This window comes from Papio anubis, chromosome 18 (genome assembly GCF_008728515.1).
Source record: "Papio anubis isolate 15944 chromosome 18, Panubis1.0, whole genome shotgun sequence".
NCBI lineage: Eukaryota > Metazoa > Chordata > Mammalia > Primates > Cercopithecidae > Papio > Papio anubis.
The window spans coordinates 12,773,029-12,791,313 of record NC_044993.1 but is presented as its reverse complement, the minus strand read 5'-3'; the positions used below and the strand labels follow the sequence as shown (position 1 = coordinate 12,791,313).

The window sequence follows — 18,285 nt, the reverse complement described above, 5'->3', positions numbered from 1 at the left end:
AAATCCCATCTCTACTAAAAATACAAAAAAAAAAATAGCTGGGCGTGATGGCATGAGCCTGTAGTACCAGCTACTAGGGAGGCTGAGGCAGGAGAATCACTTGAACCTGGGAGGCAGAGGTTGCAGTGAGCCGAGATGGAGCCACTGCACTCCAGCCTGGGTGACAGAGCAAGACTCTGTTTTGAAAACAACAATAACAACAACAACAACAAAAAACCCCTATTATTATTATTATTTGATATTTGTATTTAATGAAATTTATACGTTAACATGCAGGAAATTAATATCATTATATTGAGTCTTCTAAAGGAGAAAATGGTGTTTTATCTAATTAATTTTTATTTTTTTTCAGATGGAGTTTCACTCTTGTTGCCCAGGCTTTAGTGCAATGGTGCGATCTCGGTTCACTGCAACGTCCGCCTCCCGGGTTCAAGCAATTCTCCTGCCTCAGCCTCCCGGGTAGCTGGGATTACAGGCACGTGCCACCACACCCAGCTAATTTTGTATTTTTAGTAGAGACGGGGTTTCTCCATGTTGGTCAGGCTGGTCTTGAACTCCTGACCTCAGGTGATCCACCTGCCTTAGCCTCCCAACGTGCTGGGATTACAGGCATGAGTCACCAAGCCTGGTGTAATTTTTATTTTATGTGTTTTTCTCCTCTGTATATCTCTTTGAATTGTATTTTACCTGATAATAATATTGCTACAATAAATTATTATAATTTTTTTTTGAGACGGAGTCTCGCTCTGTTGCCCAGGTTGGAGTGCAGTGGCATGATCTCGGCTCACTGCAACCTCTGCCTCCCAGGTTCAAATGATTCTCCTGCCTCAGCCTCCCCAGTAGCTGAGTACTCCCCAGTAGTACTAGTAGTAGTAGAATTACAGGCACCTGCCATCTCACCCAGCTAATTTTTTGTGTTTTTAGTAGAGATGGGTTTTCACCATTTTGGCCAAGCTGGTCTCGAACTCCTGACCTTAGGTGATCCGCCCACCTCGGACTCCCAAAGTACTGGAATTAACAGGCGTGAGTCACCACGCCTGGACAATAAATGTATTTTTATGAATATTTTTCTCCATATGTTTCTTGACTGTCTATGTAGGTACCAATTTTTCAGTGTTTGTTTAATAAAACTATACTGTCATTGATGATTCATAGCCTAATGAGAAAGGCAACCCAGGACAAAGGGTTCAAAGACACAGGTACTTACTGGAATCTGGGGAGGGATGCAGGCACATCCTAATGCATGTAATGACTTCATTATTAGAGGCAAGGATGAATTACTCAAGCAAAGAGAGCAAAGGAAACGCCCTGCAGAAGGTCATGGTGAAGAGAGAAGGCATGAGTGCTGTGAGTATGATACATCAATTTCTACATCAGAATCTTTTGATACAGTGTTTGGTTTATGACAAAAGATAAGGTCAGAAACCTATGTACAAACAAGATGATTAAGACCTTTCCTGCCACATCAAGCTGATTGAATTCTACCTCGAAATGTGGAAGGGGTACACTAAGAAATATGGCCGGGCGCAGTGAAACCACGCCTGTAATCCAACGCCCAGGAGGCGAAGCCCGAAATGGGATCGCGAGGTGAGAGGAATCGAGACCACATCTAGCTAACCACGGTGAAACCCGTCTCATAAAATACAAAAACCCCAGCTGGAGGGTGAGAGCCTGTAGTCCCAGCTATAGGAGGTGAGGCAGGAGAATGCGGCGTGAACCGGGTGAGGCTGCAGTGGCCGAGCGAATAAGCCTACACTCCAGCCTGAAGCGACTAGCGAGACTCTGTCTCAAAAAAAAGAAAAATATTAACTAATAAAAACCTAGGGAGCTCTTTGATACCTGTTAAAAGTTGAACAGGTCCCCATTCTTAATAAGGCATGGGGTTCAGTGTAAATTCTCAGAAAATAATTGCCATTTGTGTAAATAATCCAGGATAAGGCAGAGTTTAGCAAATGTTTTTCTTAGAGGGCCAGATAGTAAATATTCTAGATTTCGCAAGCAAACAGGTAAAACTGAAAATATGTAAATGCTTGTATAACCATTTAAAATGCAACCATCTGAAAGTATTAAAACATTCATAGATTATAAGCCCTATAAAATTAGTAATGGCTAGATTTGACCTGTAGGCTATAGTTTGTGGACTCTTGGCCTAGAGAATGGATATTTAAATGTTTAAGGGAGTATAATGCTGTCATTATGAAAGAAAATGGAAAATAATTTACTGGCATGTGGAAAAATGAACAATGAGAGAAAATGTTATTTTGGGAAATAAAACCAAGGAGAGAATGGGCATGTTAGTCTGAAATTATTGCTTCTGTAAAATGCTTTTAGCATGACATTTGAGTATAGCACTGAGTGGACAAGGTGCCCTACAATGCCAAAAATGACTTTTTGTTTCTGGGAATCAGTAAGAATTTATGAACCTTAAACAAAAAACCATTGCTTTTTCAAATACTATTCAGTATAAGAAGTGTCCAGATGATCAATATCAGAATACTCAGAGAATTTACTGTCTTCCAAAGGATGTGAACTTCTTGACTTTTGAAGACCCTTTGGGGATGGCTCTGGCCTGCACAGCTCTGCTTCTCTGTCCTTACTACAATGGTCCTTGGGGTATTTGTGAAGCATCAGGAAATCCCCTCAGTCAAAGCCAGTACATGGACTTTTGGATACATTCTGCTGAAAGTCCGACCTCCCTCACACTGTTCTTCCTCTGCTCCGCCCTCTTCATTGGCCACCCCCCCACACAGTTACCTGGTGACTCCAACAAATAACATTTAGAGTTGGGTTTCTATCATTCTGACCAAAACCATCACTGTAGTTCTGGCTCTGAAGGCCAGAATGCCAGGGAGAATAAGATGGTGATTGGTATCAGGATCTCCTAATTTTGTCCTTTTCATATTCTCCCTGATCCAAGTGGAATCTACCTCCTGATCTGTCGAGTCGGGCTGAGAAACCTTGCTCCCTTCATTGACACAGACACACTCTAAGCTTGGATCTGTAGTTCTCACACGCAATGAGGGTTTCAGCACTGCCTTCTACCATGTCCTAGGATACCTGGGCTCCTTGACCCTGGGGAGCTTTACCTTGGCTTTCCTGGCCATGGGTTTGCCTGACACCTTCAATAAATCCAAGTTCCTGATGTTCAGCATGCTAGTGTTCTGCAGTGCCTGGGTCACCTCCCTCCCTGTCACCCATAGCACCAAGGGGAAAGTCCTGGAAGCCATGGAGGTCTTCTTCTTCTTAGCTTCCAGTGCTGAGCTACTTGGCTGCATCTTTGCCCCCAAGTGTTACATTATTCTTACAAGATCAGATATGAATACCCTCCAAGGTCTGAAGATTAAAATAGCTTCTGGAAGCAGTAAGAATTCCAGAGGTTTATTTCAAAAAAGGGGGAAAAAAGAGGTGACACCCTGAATTTAAAAATTCACTGTTATTACAGATGCAAGTTAATACTTGAATCAAACTCACTGCCTCCGAAGATAAAGTCAGTCTCATAGCTTTAAAGAAATTAAGAGCAATACCACCCTCAGTTATTCTGTTTCATAGTGTGAAAGTTATGGATGTTTTCCATCCATGCCTTTTTCTTCGATGTATCCAATGTTTCGTGCAGCATTTTTCTTCCTTTTTATGGAATAACAGCCTACATAACTCAGTGTCTTCAGCCAACAATCTTGCCTAATTTTCCAGTTTGGAGATTGTTTGCCTTCACAGACATACCTTTCCTTTCCCCTGTCAGCTGTATTGCCTAAGATTCCAGCCATCTGGGTTCTGAGTGGGGTCATCCAGAAGAAAGCAACGTTAGAATAATGGCTTTTTCTCAGTGATTCTACCTCCTCCTAGACAAATCTATTCTGCTTTTCTGCTTGCAGCCTCCATCGAGTGATCCCAGACTGTGGGCACCAGTAACTCTGCCTCCCTGATAATTTCTCTCTCTCTCTCTCTCTCTGTCTTTCTTTTTTTTTTTTTTTTCAGATGGAGTCTCCCAGTCGCTCAGGCTAGATTGCAGTGGCATGATCTTGGCTCACTGCATCTCTGCCTTCCAGGTTCAAGTGATTCTCCTGCCTTAGCCTCCCAAGGAGCTAGGATTACAGATGCCTGCCACCACGCCCAGCTAATTTTTGTATTTTCTTTTTTAGTAGAGACAGGATTTCACCATGTTCTCCAGGCTGGTCTCAAACTCCTGACCTCAAGTGATCTGCCCACCTTGGCCTCCCAGTGATAATCTGTTTTTAACTGCTAGTCCTATGTTTGGTTCTCAGATCCTCCAGCACCTGCAATTCCTTGCTGCATTAGTCCAGGTTCTCCAGAGGAAAAGAACCAAAAAGATACACACACACACACACACACACACAAACACACATCTTGGAGAATTATTATGGGAATTAGCTCATGTGACTATGGTGGCCGAGAGGTCCCACAATATACCATCTGCAAGCTGGAGAACCAGGAAAGTCGGAGTGTAATTCAGTCCAAGTTGGAAGAGCTGAGAAAGAGAGGAGCCAGTGGTGTAACTCCCACTCTGAGACTGAGGCCCTGGCTTAAGTCCCTGGAGTCTGAAGGCCTGAGAATCAGGAGGTCTGATGTCTGAGGGCAAGAAAAGATGGATGTCCCAGCTGAAAAAGACAGTCAATTTACCTTTCTTCTGCCTTTTTGTCTCATTCAGATGGGCCCTCAATAGATGAGATGATGCTCCCAACACTGGTGTGGGCGAGTCTTCTTCCCTTAGTGGACTGATTCAAATGCTACTCTCTTCCAGAAACAGCCTCACAGACACAACCAGAAGTAATATTTTTCTATCTCTCTGGCTGTCTCCTATCCCAGTCAAGGTGACATATTAAAATTAACCATCACAGCTGCAATTATATTCCCTCTGCTGTAAATAAATTCTTTCTTTTTATCTGATTAGACCCTGACTGACAATCTTGCAACCGGGAGAAGAGCCAGAAACACATCCTCCTATGGGATTCTGGATGGGGTTGACCTGCTTGTGCATGAACACAATCATGATCTTATTGCAGGTGGAAAATGGAATACTGGTTCTAGCAGATAGGGTCAGTGTCTACCCATACTCATTTCTCTTATACCTCAGTGCACGCCAGGCCGGCTTCCATCTGCCAGGACATAAATTCCTTTGCAAGACATTTTTCCCTGGATGCTGAAGCATGCCTGGCCTATATGTGTGGTGGGCTAGAAGTGTTGCAGAAAGAATTTATGCCTCCCTAAGACTCAGAACAGTCTTCATCTATTGACCGATAGGATTGGGTGTATATGCCAGTTAACAATGTATTGCCTCTCAGCTCCAAATTCACCTTTACCACCTGCTTTGTGAAAATGGATCAGGCCTTTGAAACAGTTTCCTTTGCCAGCTGATGCGATGTTAAGCTTTGCTCAGTAGAGGGTGCTGGGGAGACGTTTCCGCTTTGGTTCTGGTGTTCCGGCTAGGTGGGTTCCTGCAGGGTGGACGACTTCTCCAGCGCAGGCTCATGCAGTGCATGGCAGCCAGCAGCGTCCCAAGACACCAGCTTTGGTAGTCTTGTAGCAGTGACTGTGACAGCAGCCAGCAGCGCCCCAAGACACCACCTTCGGTAGTTTTGTAGCAGTGACTGTGACGGCAGCCAGCAGCGTCCCAAGATACCACCTTCAGTAGGTTTGTAGCAGTGACTCTAGAGAGAGACCGCTCCATGAACAATGTTCCCCAGCACCTTAGAAGATGGATTTCTGGTAAGGTTTAGAGGGCAAATTTTCAGAAAGTTCTACAAAGGCAGCACTACAGCAACTTATTTGCCCTTCAGTGAGTCACAGCCATGACCTGTCCAACTAGGACCTGACCTCACCCTGTGGGTAGAGGGTCTCCCTTGGACACTTCAGCTCAGCTTTGCAGGCAGTGGCTGCTCCGTAGGTCGGCTATTTCTATATTCTTTAGAGTTCTCTTTGCTTTTTACTAGTCAACCCCTCACTGCTCCAATATCCCATTTTAGTTAATAATGATGTATTTTAAACTTTGTTCCAATTATTGCATAGTTTTTCTCCTTTGATTGGACTCTTACTGTGCTTAAATTCTCCAGCTCCTTTGGCTGGAGTAAGTTTGAGGCATGCTTTTATTTATTTATTGAGATTGAGTCTCGTTCTGTCACCCAGGCCAGGGTGCACTGATGTGATCTCAGCTTACTGCAAACTCCGCCTCCCGAGTTCAAGTGATTCTCCTGCCTCAGCCTCCTGAGTAGCTGGGATTACAGGCACGTGCCACCGTGCCCGGCTAATTTTTGTATTTTTAATAGGGACATGGGGGAAGTCTCACCATGTTGGCCAGGCTGGTCTCAAACTCCTGACCTCAAGTGATCTGCCTGCCTTGGCCTCCCAAAGTGCTGGGATTACAGGCGTGAGCCACCACGCCCAGCCAGGCATGCTTTTTTTTATACTGGCTCCAGTGTGTCCCCAGTGGCTTGGTAACAAAATACATCATTGGCTGCTTTTCCTTTCTTGCTGTGGGAACGTAAAAGGAACTGATGAGGATGAAAGATACGACTTGTTGACAGCCCTGGGAGTCTAGAAGGAGGTGGAAGTCAGAAATGTTGCAGTTGTTCAGAACAAATTCCTAGTACTGTAACTAGGCCAGTGCTGGCATCGAAATACAGATTACCTACACACCCCAAAGGGGGCTTAGGCCTGAATGCACCTGGTGATTGAATGAGATCGAGAGGGCTTTCAAACAATAGAAACATACACTTTCCTATTGCTCCAAGATGCCAAGCAGAAAGTCAACATACATCTGAATAGGTTCTATCAAAAGAACAGTTTATTCTCTGATGTGGGTCATGAAGTAGCAATTATTCTATCTCTATTCCCATGCAAGCTAAGAGTACACAAACAGATGACCCTTTCTGGGTTATCTCTATGTGATAAATTTGTTTAATACAGTTGCTGCCTTGGCATCCATTGTTAGGCCGGACATAAGTTGTTTGAAGTCCAGTTGTACCCTGTCACCTTTGGCCTAGTTAAAACTTCCTCTCCCCATGTGGCTGTTTGCAATATAGCCCACTTGTTCCTCATCCCACTGAATCCAAACCCAATATATCCCACAGCTGTTGACCGTGATAAACCCAATGGCCAACACCAGAGTCGTGTAGGTACATTCCCCCTTCTCACACGTGTTTTCCTTAAACTAGCAAATTCACAACCCCCTGTGGAAAGCCTAAGTGAGAACACTCCTGGAGCCCCTAGACCTTGATAAAGGTGTGCTCCTGCTGGTCATCTCTCTCTCATGTCATGCATTTCGGTTTCCCATTTTCCTTCTGTCTCTCCTGACTGGCACACCTAAACCTTACTAGATAAGACATAAGGAGACTAGGAAACCAAAATGCAAGGTCCGGGGGCTCCAGGAGTGTTATCACTTACAACACGCTCTCCTACAGAGTAGCTATCTTGGCAGAAATAAACTGGACACAGATCAGAGAAGAGCCACAAAGCGTGTCTGCCAGATTTCCTTTGAGAGAGACAGCTGGCTATGGATCAGACTCAGGCATTAGGCTGTCAATCAGGATAAAGAAGCATCACGTGAAAGACTCACTGCAAACACCTGTGAATACCTCCCCTGGAGCCCTAGGACAGCCAAGCTTTATCGCCGCTCTCCAGAGAGGCCTGGAGACCAAATTAGAGGAAAATCTCAGCAGTTCAGTTATTCATCTGAAGAAAGCCTAGAGAACAAAGGTAATAACCACCAGAAACACACTTGCTGGTATGGTTTGGCTTTGGTGTCCCCACCCAAATCTCATCTCGAATTGTAGTCCCCATGTGTCAGGACAGGAACCTGGTTGTGAGAGGTGGTTGGATCATGGGGGCGGTTTCCCCCGTGCTGTTCCTGTGACAGTGAGGGAGTTCTCACGAGATCTGATGGTTTACAAGGGGCAGTTTCTCTTTCTCTCTTTCTCCTGCTGCTGTCATGTAAGAAGTGCCTTGCTTCCCCCTTCACCTCCCACCATGATTTTAAGTTTCCTGAGGCCTTCCCAGCCATGCAGAATGGTGAGTCAATTAAACCTCTTTTCATTATAAATTATTCAGTCTCAGGTATTTATAGCAGTGTGAAAATGGACTAATACACTTGTGTTAGTAACTGTAAGCTTTGGAACCCCTATTTGCTGTGGCCCACTGATTCTCAAACCGCGCTACATGCTGCAATCAATAGCAGTGCTCTGAAGTGCCCAGAATCCCCTTCGGAAGGTATAATTCACTCAGTTTGGGATAACACCAGAGTATATTTATTTTAAAATTTTTCAGTTGGTTATGTGCAGTTGGAGTTGCAAACCATTTATTCAGACATAAAAGGAAACCTATTGACTGATAGTGCTTCTGGAAATGTGATCCCTGGAATAACAGCATCAGCATCACCTGGGAACTTATTAGAAATGTAAATTATTGGGTCTCACCCCAGATCTATTGAATTAGAAACTGGGGCAGAGCCCAGCAATTTGGATTTAACAAGCCTGCCAGGTGATTCTAATGCCCAGGTTTGAGAATTCTTGAACTATCACAGGGAACAGTTCTTGAATTCTTCCACTTTTTGTGTTGGAATAAAAATAAAAATACCCTTTGGAGTCAGGAATTTTGGGTTCAAACCTGGAATCTTCCTCACAATTAAAAATGTGACCCAGGACAAATTATTTTGCTCTCTAATCTTCAATTACATCACTTGTAAATTAGAAAGATAATCCCAGTTTTAATAAAGTTGTTGAAAGATAAAATAAGATGTCAGTTTCTCTCCCTTCCTCATTAAGGGGATTATGAAGTCTGTGCTGTGACGGGAATGATAAGCATATCTATGTGTTCGCCCTGGATCCCAGCTAAGAATACTAAATAATCCATCAATGTAATATTTTTTATCAGTGGCTTAGATGTTTCCCCAAAGTGTGGGACAATTCTCACTTGTGATCTATTTGGCACTGGTGCTCAATAGCATTGAATCACATGGTAGAATGTTACTCTCCTTTCAAAAATTTCCAAAAATTGTTTAAATACATTTTAAAAAAACATTTTATTTTGGTTTAAAATGCCGGAAACACATCTCTAAACTTCTAATGTCCCCTTTAAAATAAAGCCTTTGACAAGCAAATATGTTTTTCTAGACCTTAATACATTTGTTTACCTTCTTTAGAGGACAAGTCGTGCTAGGTTTTTATATATGATAATAAAAATGTTTTAAAAATAACTTTAAAAAAGAGTTTACTGAAATAAACACTGAAAACACAAGACAAAGTTGTGACCAATGAAGGCATGCATCAGTGTCACTATTTTCCATACTTCAAGGTGTGCAGCACAAATCCCAGTCTTAGATAGTTCATAGGGAGAGAGGAGGACTGGTATATGGAAACTCTGAAAACAGAGGTCAGAGTCAACATTCTCATGGGATATGTGTGAATAATTTATACGATGCCAAACTACCAGGGTTAGGGTATAAACAATTTAGCAGAGGTTCCTGTGAAACAGATCTTGAGGGTTTAGATTACATTGTGGAAAATGTTTAATAACTCTTAAAAACCAGTTTTTGCACCTTAAACACATTAATAGAACTCCAGTATGCAGAACAAGGATGGTTATGCCAACTTGTCGCTGCTCAGGGCATTTTATAAAGCTGTAATAAACTCAGTTTGAGTTGAATATTAACAAAATAAAGCCCATTTAGATGGAGGAAGGGGCTAGTATGATAGAGGTTTTGAAGTGTAGATTACGAGAGGTAAGTCTGAAGGATTTAAGAATATTAACTTAAATGAATGAAATTAATGAAAAAGAGATACCTGGGTACTAAATATCATCTTTGTATATCTGAGCATATATCATGGGGTAAAGGAACCAGAGAGGCAAATGAGGACTTGCTAAGAGATACTGCTGTCCAGCAGTAGCATCAGCAGCCACATTGGATAGGGTAAGCTCCATAACCAGAGGTAATCCACCAAGGAAAGCAGCAGGTGTCTAGCGTGCCAGAGCCATTGTGGAGGATGGTTGGGATGTTAAGGTAAAGGCCGGATTGAAGTGCATGTGTGTGTTGGGGTGGGGGGAGTGTAGAAAGGGAATTCATATATGGAAAGTACCTGCTGTGTTACAGACTCTTACTAGCACTTTGAGTGATCCTCTTACCCATGAGGGGGTTGAGGCTCTGGGAAGTTTGCAGCCTTCTGTAGTTCTCATAGCTAATACTCCATTTAAACTCAAGTCTATTGATCTTCACAACCATTGCTGCGCTTTATTCTGAACTTGGTTCCCTTCCATCTCTGCATTGTTATTGCTTCTTCATGGGTTGTAACCCAGATAGAAGCCACGAAAATATATTTCATGAATGGGTGCTTTTTACGGTCTCTGGCTAAAGTCACCAGCAGCCAGTGTGGGAGAGAGAGCTTGAGGTCCCTGCTACCAATCCCAGTGCCAAGTCAAGCCCCCTCAGGATACCTGATAGAGAACATCTGTACCGAAATGCTGTCAATCAGGGTGAATGTTGCACTGCACCACATGGATCCCACTTTGGGAACAGAGGGCTTATTCCTGCAGCTGCATGAAGTACTGCTGCTGCTGGAAAGCTGCCCTCAGTGTCAGTTCCCTTCAGTATCCCCCTCAGCAAGAGTCAAGGCCATTAAAGTTATGCCTCTTCTTGGGGGAGGCCACATGCAATAATCAACTGAGTTAGAAGTGTAAAAAAGCCCATCAGTCATGAAGACCTGACCCTCGTGACTGAACATGGGGCAGCTCGGAAGGGTCAACCCATCTTTAGAACTCTCCATGAGGGTGGCTAATGCTTTCATTGAAATTTCTCCCTCTGCTCAATCCTGCTTCCTTTTTTTTCCCCTTTCTTTCTCTTCCATGGGAGTTGATCCCAAGAACAGTCCCTAATGAACATTCAGAATGCTCATCCTCATTTCACAGTCAGCTTCAGCAGTCAGCTGCAAAATCTCAGCTCAGCATCTTGTCATGTGGTTTGTCCTCTGTTTCAGTTGTTCAAATAAATAAGAGGTCTGGCTACTGAACTGTACTCATTCATTTGTTCTTTCATTCAACAAATATTTAACCACCAGCAACATGGCAGTGAGTGTAGTAGGCATTACTAGAACTACTGCAATGAAGAAGGATTCTGTTCTAGCCCTCCAGGAGCTAACAGGGAAGAAAGACAATCAACAAATAATTACATAAAGAATGATGTGATGACTTTATGAAAAGGGTTTTGAAGAACTGCAGGGCACTGCCAGTGAGATTACAGGAGTCTAGTCTAGTCTAGTTTAGAGAAATCAGTAAGATCCTCCGAACATGGTGACATTTAATCTGAGACCTAAAGACTAAGGGAGGAGGGTGTATGGGAAATGGGACAATTCTAAACAGAAGTAACAGCATTAGGCAGAAAGGATATTTGTGTGTTTGAGAAAAAGAAAACCTGACTGGCAACCACATAGTGAAAAAAATAACTGAAAATGAGACTTGCACAGATACTATAGGGGCTTATACATTTTTTTGGTACAATTATATGTATGAAGTAGTTATATAATGTGGCTTGGACTGATACTGTTTCACATTATTTAATTCTACCAAGAATTGTGTGCATCGTTTGCCATTCCCTCCCGCCTTTTTTTTTTTTTTTTTTTTTTTTTTTTTTTTGATACAGAGGTTTGCTCTTGTTGCCCAGGCTGGAGTATAGTGGCGTGATCTTGGCTCACTGCACCTCCGCCTCCCAGGTTCAAGTGATTCTCCTGCTTCAGCCTCCTGAGTAGGTGGGATTACAGGCGCCTGCCACCATACCTGGCTAATTTTTGTATTTTTAGTAGAGACGGGGTTTCACGAGGCTGCCCAGACTGGTCTCAAATCCTTGACTTCAGGTAATCACCCCGCCTCCTAAAGTGCTGGGATTACAGGCGTGAGCCACCGCGCCCCGTCTTTTTCCCCTTTTTTTAATAGATGGGTGAGGAAACCTAATTTCTGAGAGATAGTGTGTTTTGTTCAAGGTCAAAAAACAGCTCAAAGAAGACAAATGAGCCCACTTGGATCCAAAATCTATATACCTTCTATTATATCATATGAGAGTCCTCTGACTGCCTTTAGGGAAATGATATTTTCCATTTGAGTCAATGGAAGCTATAGCTTTACAGAGTAATGACCTTTACCTTATACCCTATTTTAATTCCCTTTAAGCCTGAGGGCCCTTGAATGGTTGGTTTCTACCAAAATGAAGCTGAAAAACAATTACCAAAATGTACTAATGACCTCCATGCTGTAAAACTATTCACAAGCTAGACCATGGCCAGATTTCTCTAACAAATCCACGTCATCCATTTCAAAATTTTAAATTAAATTGATGGCTCCTTAGCTCTGATATGTCACTTTATTTATTTATTTAGAGACAGAATTTTGGTCTTGTTACCCAGGCTGGAGTGCAATGGCACAATCTCGGCTCACCACAACGTCTGCCTCCCGGGTTCAAGCAGTTCTCCTGTCTCAACCTCTGGAGTAACTGGAATTACAGGCTTGTGCAACCATGCATAGCTAATTTTTTGTAGTTTAAAAATTTTTTTTAATTTTTTTGGTAGGGACAGGGTTTCTCCATGGTGGTCAGGCTGGTCTCGAACTCCCGACCTCAGGTGATCTGCCCGCCTCAGCCTCACAAAGTGCTGAGATTACAGGCGTGAACCACTGTGCCTGGCCTGATATGTCACTTTTAAAATTCCAAAGGCCCTTTTCCGTGAAAGGATCCAGGAATTACTGGCTTTCTGTACCCTTCACAGTCCTTTGTTCATTTTGCTAAACTAGGGTTGCCATTGGAATGGTTCACTGAAGCACATTTATTCCGGACATTGCCCAGGTATCCTGCTGTGAAGAAAATTGATATTTTTATTGTGGCTCTTTGAGTTTGCATTGCAAAGACAAGTATTTTTGAAATTTTGAAATAGAACTTACATTACTGTGTTAAATTCCTAGTGCTTATTTCCTCATATCTACTGGCTGTGTTCTCATGTCCATCTTTGTCTTTTCCGGAGCACCACTATCCTAGCTCAGATTGGCATTGCCATTTGCATGGCTATGGGAGAACTTTATTTCTCACTCTGCCTCTAGTTTTGTTCGTTTCCCTTTATCAATCACATTGCAGTCAGAACTAATTCACTCATAGCTCTTTACTACTCTGGTTTCCCATGAACTACAGGGTCAAATCCAGAAACTTTATTCCAGAATGCAAGGCCCTCTCTGATGGTCTTATGTGAACGTACCTTTCCTACCTGGCAGAATAGATGGCCAAGAACCAAACGACCCTCAGTGAAGCCCCACACTGTAACTCCTAACATCACCCTTAGAGGTTATGTCAGAGGCGTTTGAACCAGAGCGACTCCATCTTGAATAGGGGCTGGGTAAAATAAGTCTGAGACTTTGCTGGGCTGTATTTTGCAGAGGTTAGGCATTTTAAGTCACAGGATGAGATAAGAGGTCAAAGATCATATACATCCCACTACTACCTCCCACCACTCTGGACCCCAGCCTGTCCACCCTCAACTCATGCAAGGCAAGATTTCTTCGCGACTATGACTTTTCTCCCTGCATGGTGTTTACTCTGATTGTATTTTATCTTCAAACACCAGAATTTATTCATTTTTAAGTGCCCCTTTACCATACAGCATTCCTTGACCTCTCTGAGAGCAACCTCTATTTCCTCTGTGTTTCATTATCAAACTACTTGTACTATTTTTAGATGAAGTATGATCATTGATGTTACACACCTTTGTGTGCTGGCTGAGAGCTTACATTCTAAGGGATGAGGTTGTACCTTATTAATTTTCATATTATCTCATAGAATAATAAGTATGACAAGTTACTGAGTAATTGCTGTAAGAGGAGAACAGCTTTGGAGCATCTAACCAACTCACCATGACTTTTAAAAAATCATCTCCCTCCATCAACAGCACTACATGGTGCTAACATTCTCAGCAGTCATGTTGCCAAACATAATCTTGCTCAATTCACTTGCAGTCATCTGAAGACTACGGAATTTAAAAATAAAATGTAATCACTCATGTGCTTAGTGGCAGGCCCTCTGCTTAATGTTATTACATAAGCATTAGTCATTCAGGTATGGTCTTTTCCCATTGTGTCATTATAGGTCTTATAGACATTAAAATAATAATAGGGTGTATGTATGTGATAAACATCTTTGGAGAGCAAATTAAAACATTTAGATGAAATGGACAGATTTCTTGAAATAGGCAAATCCCTTAAACTGATGCAGAAGGAAATAGAAAATCTGAATAGCTCTATACCTAAATAGTTATTTGGAAAAAGTTAAAATTGTGTCCATGTCTCACCATTCACCACAAGAACAAGCGAATAAAGGATCTAATGTAATAATATGACAGCATACAAGTGCTAGAAGGAAACACGGGTGAATTTCTCTTTATTCTGATATAGGAAAAGGTTTTCTGGCTATGACTCAAAACCCAGAAGCATTAACTTTGACTACATAAAAAAATTTGCATGGAAAGAAATACCACAAATGTTCAAAAATATGTTACATATATTATGGATAAAGATTTAACATCTATAATATATAAAAAAAACTCTTGAAAGAATTTCAAAAATGAGGATTCTTTAAAATATAAACAGCAAGAATCAAGATTACTTATGCAGAATTATAAATATGTAAAAATAACAGCGAAATAATGAAAAGGAAATAAACTAATTCTTTTTTTTTTTCCAGACGGAGTTCACTCTTGTCACCCAGGCTGGAGTGCGGTGGTGCCATCTCGGCTCGCTGTAACCTCTGCCTCCCAGGTTCAAATGATTCTCCTGCCTCAGCCTCCCAAGTAGCTGGGATAACAGGCACCTGCCACCATGCCTGGCTAATTTTTTGTATCTTCAGTAGAGATGGGGCTTCGCCATGTTGGGCAAGCTGGTCTCAAAGTCCTGACCTCAGGTGATCTGCCTGTCTCAGTCTCCCAAAGTGCTATACTTATGAAATAATGACAATTGCTGCTTTGTTCCTTTTTCTACTTCTCTGTGTTTTTGAAATACACTAAGTCCATATTTCTTTTATAAGCAAATAGATATTATTATAATAAAAAAAGTGTTAAAAGACACAAAGAGATACTACTACAGGCTCACTAACGTGTAAAAATATTAATACACATTGCGGGGAGGATGTAAAATAACCGGAACACTCAAACATTGCTGGTAGAAGCAGAAAGTGGTGCAAACACTTTGAAAAACTGGTAGTTTCTTCTAAATTTAAACACATTTACTGTATGATTCAGAAATTCCCCTCACCGGTATTTACCCAAGAAAAATGAGAACACATCACTTCATTAAAAAGTATATGTAAGGCCGGGCACGGTGGCTCAAGCCTGTAATCCCAGCACTTCGGGAGGCCGAGGCGGGTGATCACGAAGTCAGGAAATCGAGACCACCCTGGCTAACACGGTGAAACCCCCTCTCTACTAAAAATACAAAAAATCAGCCGGGCGTGGTGGTGGGCGCCTGTAGTCCCAGCTACTCGGGAGGCTGAGGCTGGGAATGGCTTGAACTCGAGAGACGGAGGTTGCAGTGAGCCGGGATCGTGCCACTGCACTCCAGCCTGGGCGACAGAGCAAGACTCCGTTTAAAAAAAAAAAAAAAAAGTATACGTAAATGTTCATAGTACATTTTACTAATAGTTGCCCCAAACCGGAAACAACCATCGTAATTAGAGTTTGAAATCAGTATGCTCCACATTCAGGCCACTATCATAACCACAAAGATAATGGGAAAATAGAGCAGGGAAATACTTTGATATACTTAATTTCTGTGGGAAAAAAAAAACAAAACGGGATGTTTTTCTGATGTCTGTTTCTTGGAGACAAGTAATTGTTCCTTTCATTATGGCCTCAGACAAGAAACAAAGCAAATAAGAAATGAGATCGTTCTAATTCTTCTATATTTTTGCCCAAATCTTAAGCTACAGAGTAAATAAGATTCTCAGGTATGGATGAAAATAGGGCTACTTTGTCAAAAGCGGAGTAGAAAAAAGAGATGCTTCCTCGCAGATGAGAAAGAGCTTCCTCTGGGTTGGGAAGGGAGTGAGGGAGGAGAGAAGCCAGGTGGTCTGTGACCCCGGACTTGGAGGAGGAGTCCCAGGTTTATGCAGTATTTTCAAAGAAGTCGCAAGACTGAAAGAGACCTGCCCAGTGACATATTTATATAAACATGGGATCGTCAAAGAACCCCCCCCCCCCCCATCCTGCACACACCACGGAAATGTTCAAGGACCTCTTAAAGGTCCAGAATTCACAGATCTCTCAAAAATCACCGGGCAGAATAGATGACCAAGAGCCAAACGACCCTCAGTGAAGCCCCACACTGTAACTCCTAACATCACCCTTAGAGGTTATGTCAGAGGCGTTTGAACCAGAGCGACTCCATCTTGAATAGGGGCTGGGTAAAATAAAGCTGAGACTTTGCTGGGCTGTATTTCCAGGAGGTTAGGCATTTTAAGTCACAGGATGAGATAGGAGGTCAAAGATCACAAACACCTTACTGATAAAACAGCTTGCAGTAAAGAAGCTGGCCAAAACCCACCAAAACCAAGATGACATCGAAAGTGACCTCTGGTCATCCTCACTGCTCATTATACGTTAATTATAATGCATTGCTATACTAAAACACACTCCCACCAATGCCATCACAGTTTACAAATGCTACAGCAATGTCAGGGAGTTACCCTATATGGACTAAAAAGGGGAGGAACCCTCAGTTCTGGGAACTGCCTACACCTTACCCAAAAAACTCACGAATAATTCACCCCTTGTTTAGCATGTAATCAAGAAGTTAACACTAAGTCTGAGCAGCTGAGAGGCCCAGGCCGCTGCTCTGCCTATGGAGTAGCCCTTCTTTATTCCTTTACTTTCCTAATAAACTTGCTTTCGCTTTATGGATTCACCTCTAATTCTTTCCCGCGGGAGACCCAAGAACCCTCTCTTGGGGTCTGGTTCAGGACCCCTCTCCGGTAACAGTTGGGGCATATAATTACCACCCACCTGTCAAGATGTGGGCCCCCCAAAATACATTGTTTTAAAAATTAAAGCTGAAACGGTTTGGATTTGTGTTCCCGCCCAAATCTCCAACGTCGAATTGGAGGAGGGGCCTGGTGGGAGGTGATTGGATCTTGCGCGTGAGCGTCCCGCTTGCTGTTCTCGCGATACTGAGTTCTCAGGTGATCTGATCTTTTAAACGTGTGTGGCACTTCCCGATTCTCACTCACTCTCCTGCTCCGCCGTGGTACGAGGGTGCTTGCTTCCTCTTCTGCCATGATTTTAAGTTTCCTGAAGCCTCCCAGCCATGCTTCCAGTTAAGTCTGCGGAACGGTGAGTCAATGAAACCTCTTTTCTTCATAGGTTACCCCGTCTCAGGTAGTTCCCTATAACAAGGGGAGAACGGACTGATACAGAGTATAGCTTTTTTCACACCTAGGTGGGCTGAGATTCATACTGGCTACATATACATGGCAGGTGTCTTCATTTTAACCTAGGAGGATGTTTGAGGAATGATTAACACTGGTTTCCCTTGGGAAGACAGGATGAGGAGATAGACTTTTTCTTCATTTCATGCCATTCTCTTTAAGTTAATACATGTTAAGACTTTAAATAATTTTTTTAAAAAACCAAAAGGAGAGGATTATGAATTGCTTTTTGTTTTAGTATTTATGTGTTTAATTTGTTCTATAAGTACACACAAAGCCAAGTGAAAAGGTTCTAATAGAGGTTTGGGTGTGTGGCTTTAAGTGGCTTCTATTTTGCAAGGTTTCTATGAGGTTAAACAGTAAATATAACAGTATATATTGCTTTAGAATACATATTTGTTTACATGCATAAATAACATGGAAAAATTACTTTCTGGTAAAGTTGCTTAATTCCTACCACTGACAACAACATCTTCACATAATTTGCTTCAGAATCATGCAGGCACCTCAAAGACCAGAAAGAGAACAAGCAGCACAGGGTGGTTTGTGAAGTGCAGCAGGGTGCGCACCGTGGCTCACGCCTGTAATCCCAGCACTTTTGGAAGCTGATGCAGGAGAATCCCTTGAGGCCAGAAGTTTGAGACCAGCCTGGGCAACACAGTGAGACCCTCACCCCCACCATCTCTGCAAAATGTATATTTTTAAAATTAGCTGGGCGTGGTGGTGTGTACTTGTGGTCCCCGCTACTCAACAGGCTGGGGCGTCAGGATCACTTGAGCCCAGGGAGATCCAGGCTGCAGTGAGCCGTGATTGTGCCACTGCACTCCAGCCTGGGTGAC

At 42.6% G+C, this 18,285-nt stretch overlaps 1 protein-coding gene across 1 annotated transcript; it reads left to right on the top strand.

Annotated features, from left to right (window-relative positions):
* Positions 1–1,821: 1,821 nt before the first annotated feature.
* LOC116271345 (vomeronasal type-2 receptor 116-like) lies at positions 1,822–3,934 on the top strand. Its single transcript, XM_031658629.1, is given in 3 exon segments — positions 1,822–2,590; positions 2,592–2,778; positions 2,953–3,934. Coding segments are annotated over 3 exon segments (825 nt in total). The 5' UTR covers positions 1,822–2,417; the 3' UTR covers positions 3,418–3,934.
* The last annotated feature ends 14,351 nt before the right edge of the window (positions 3,935–18,285 follow it).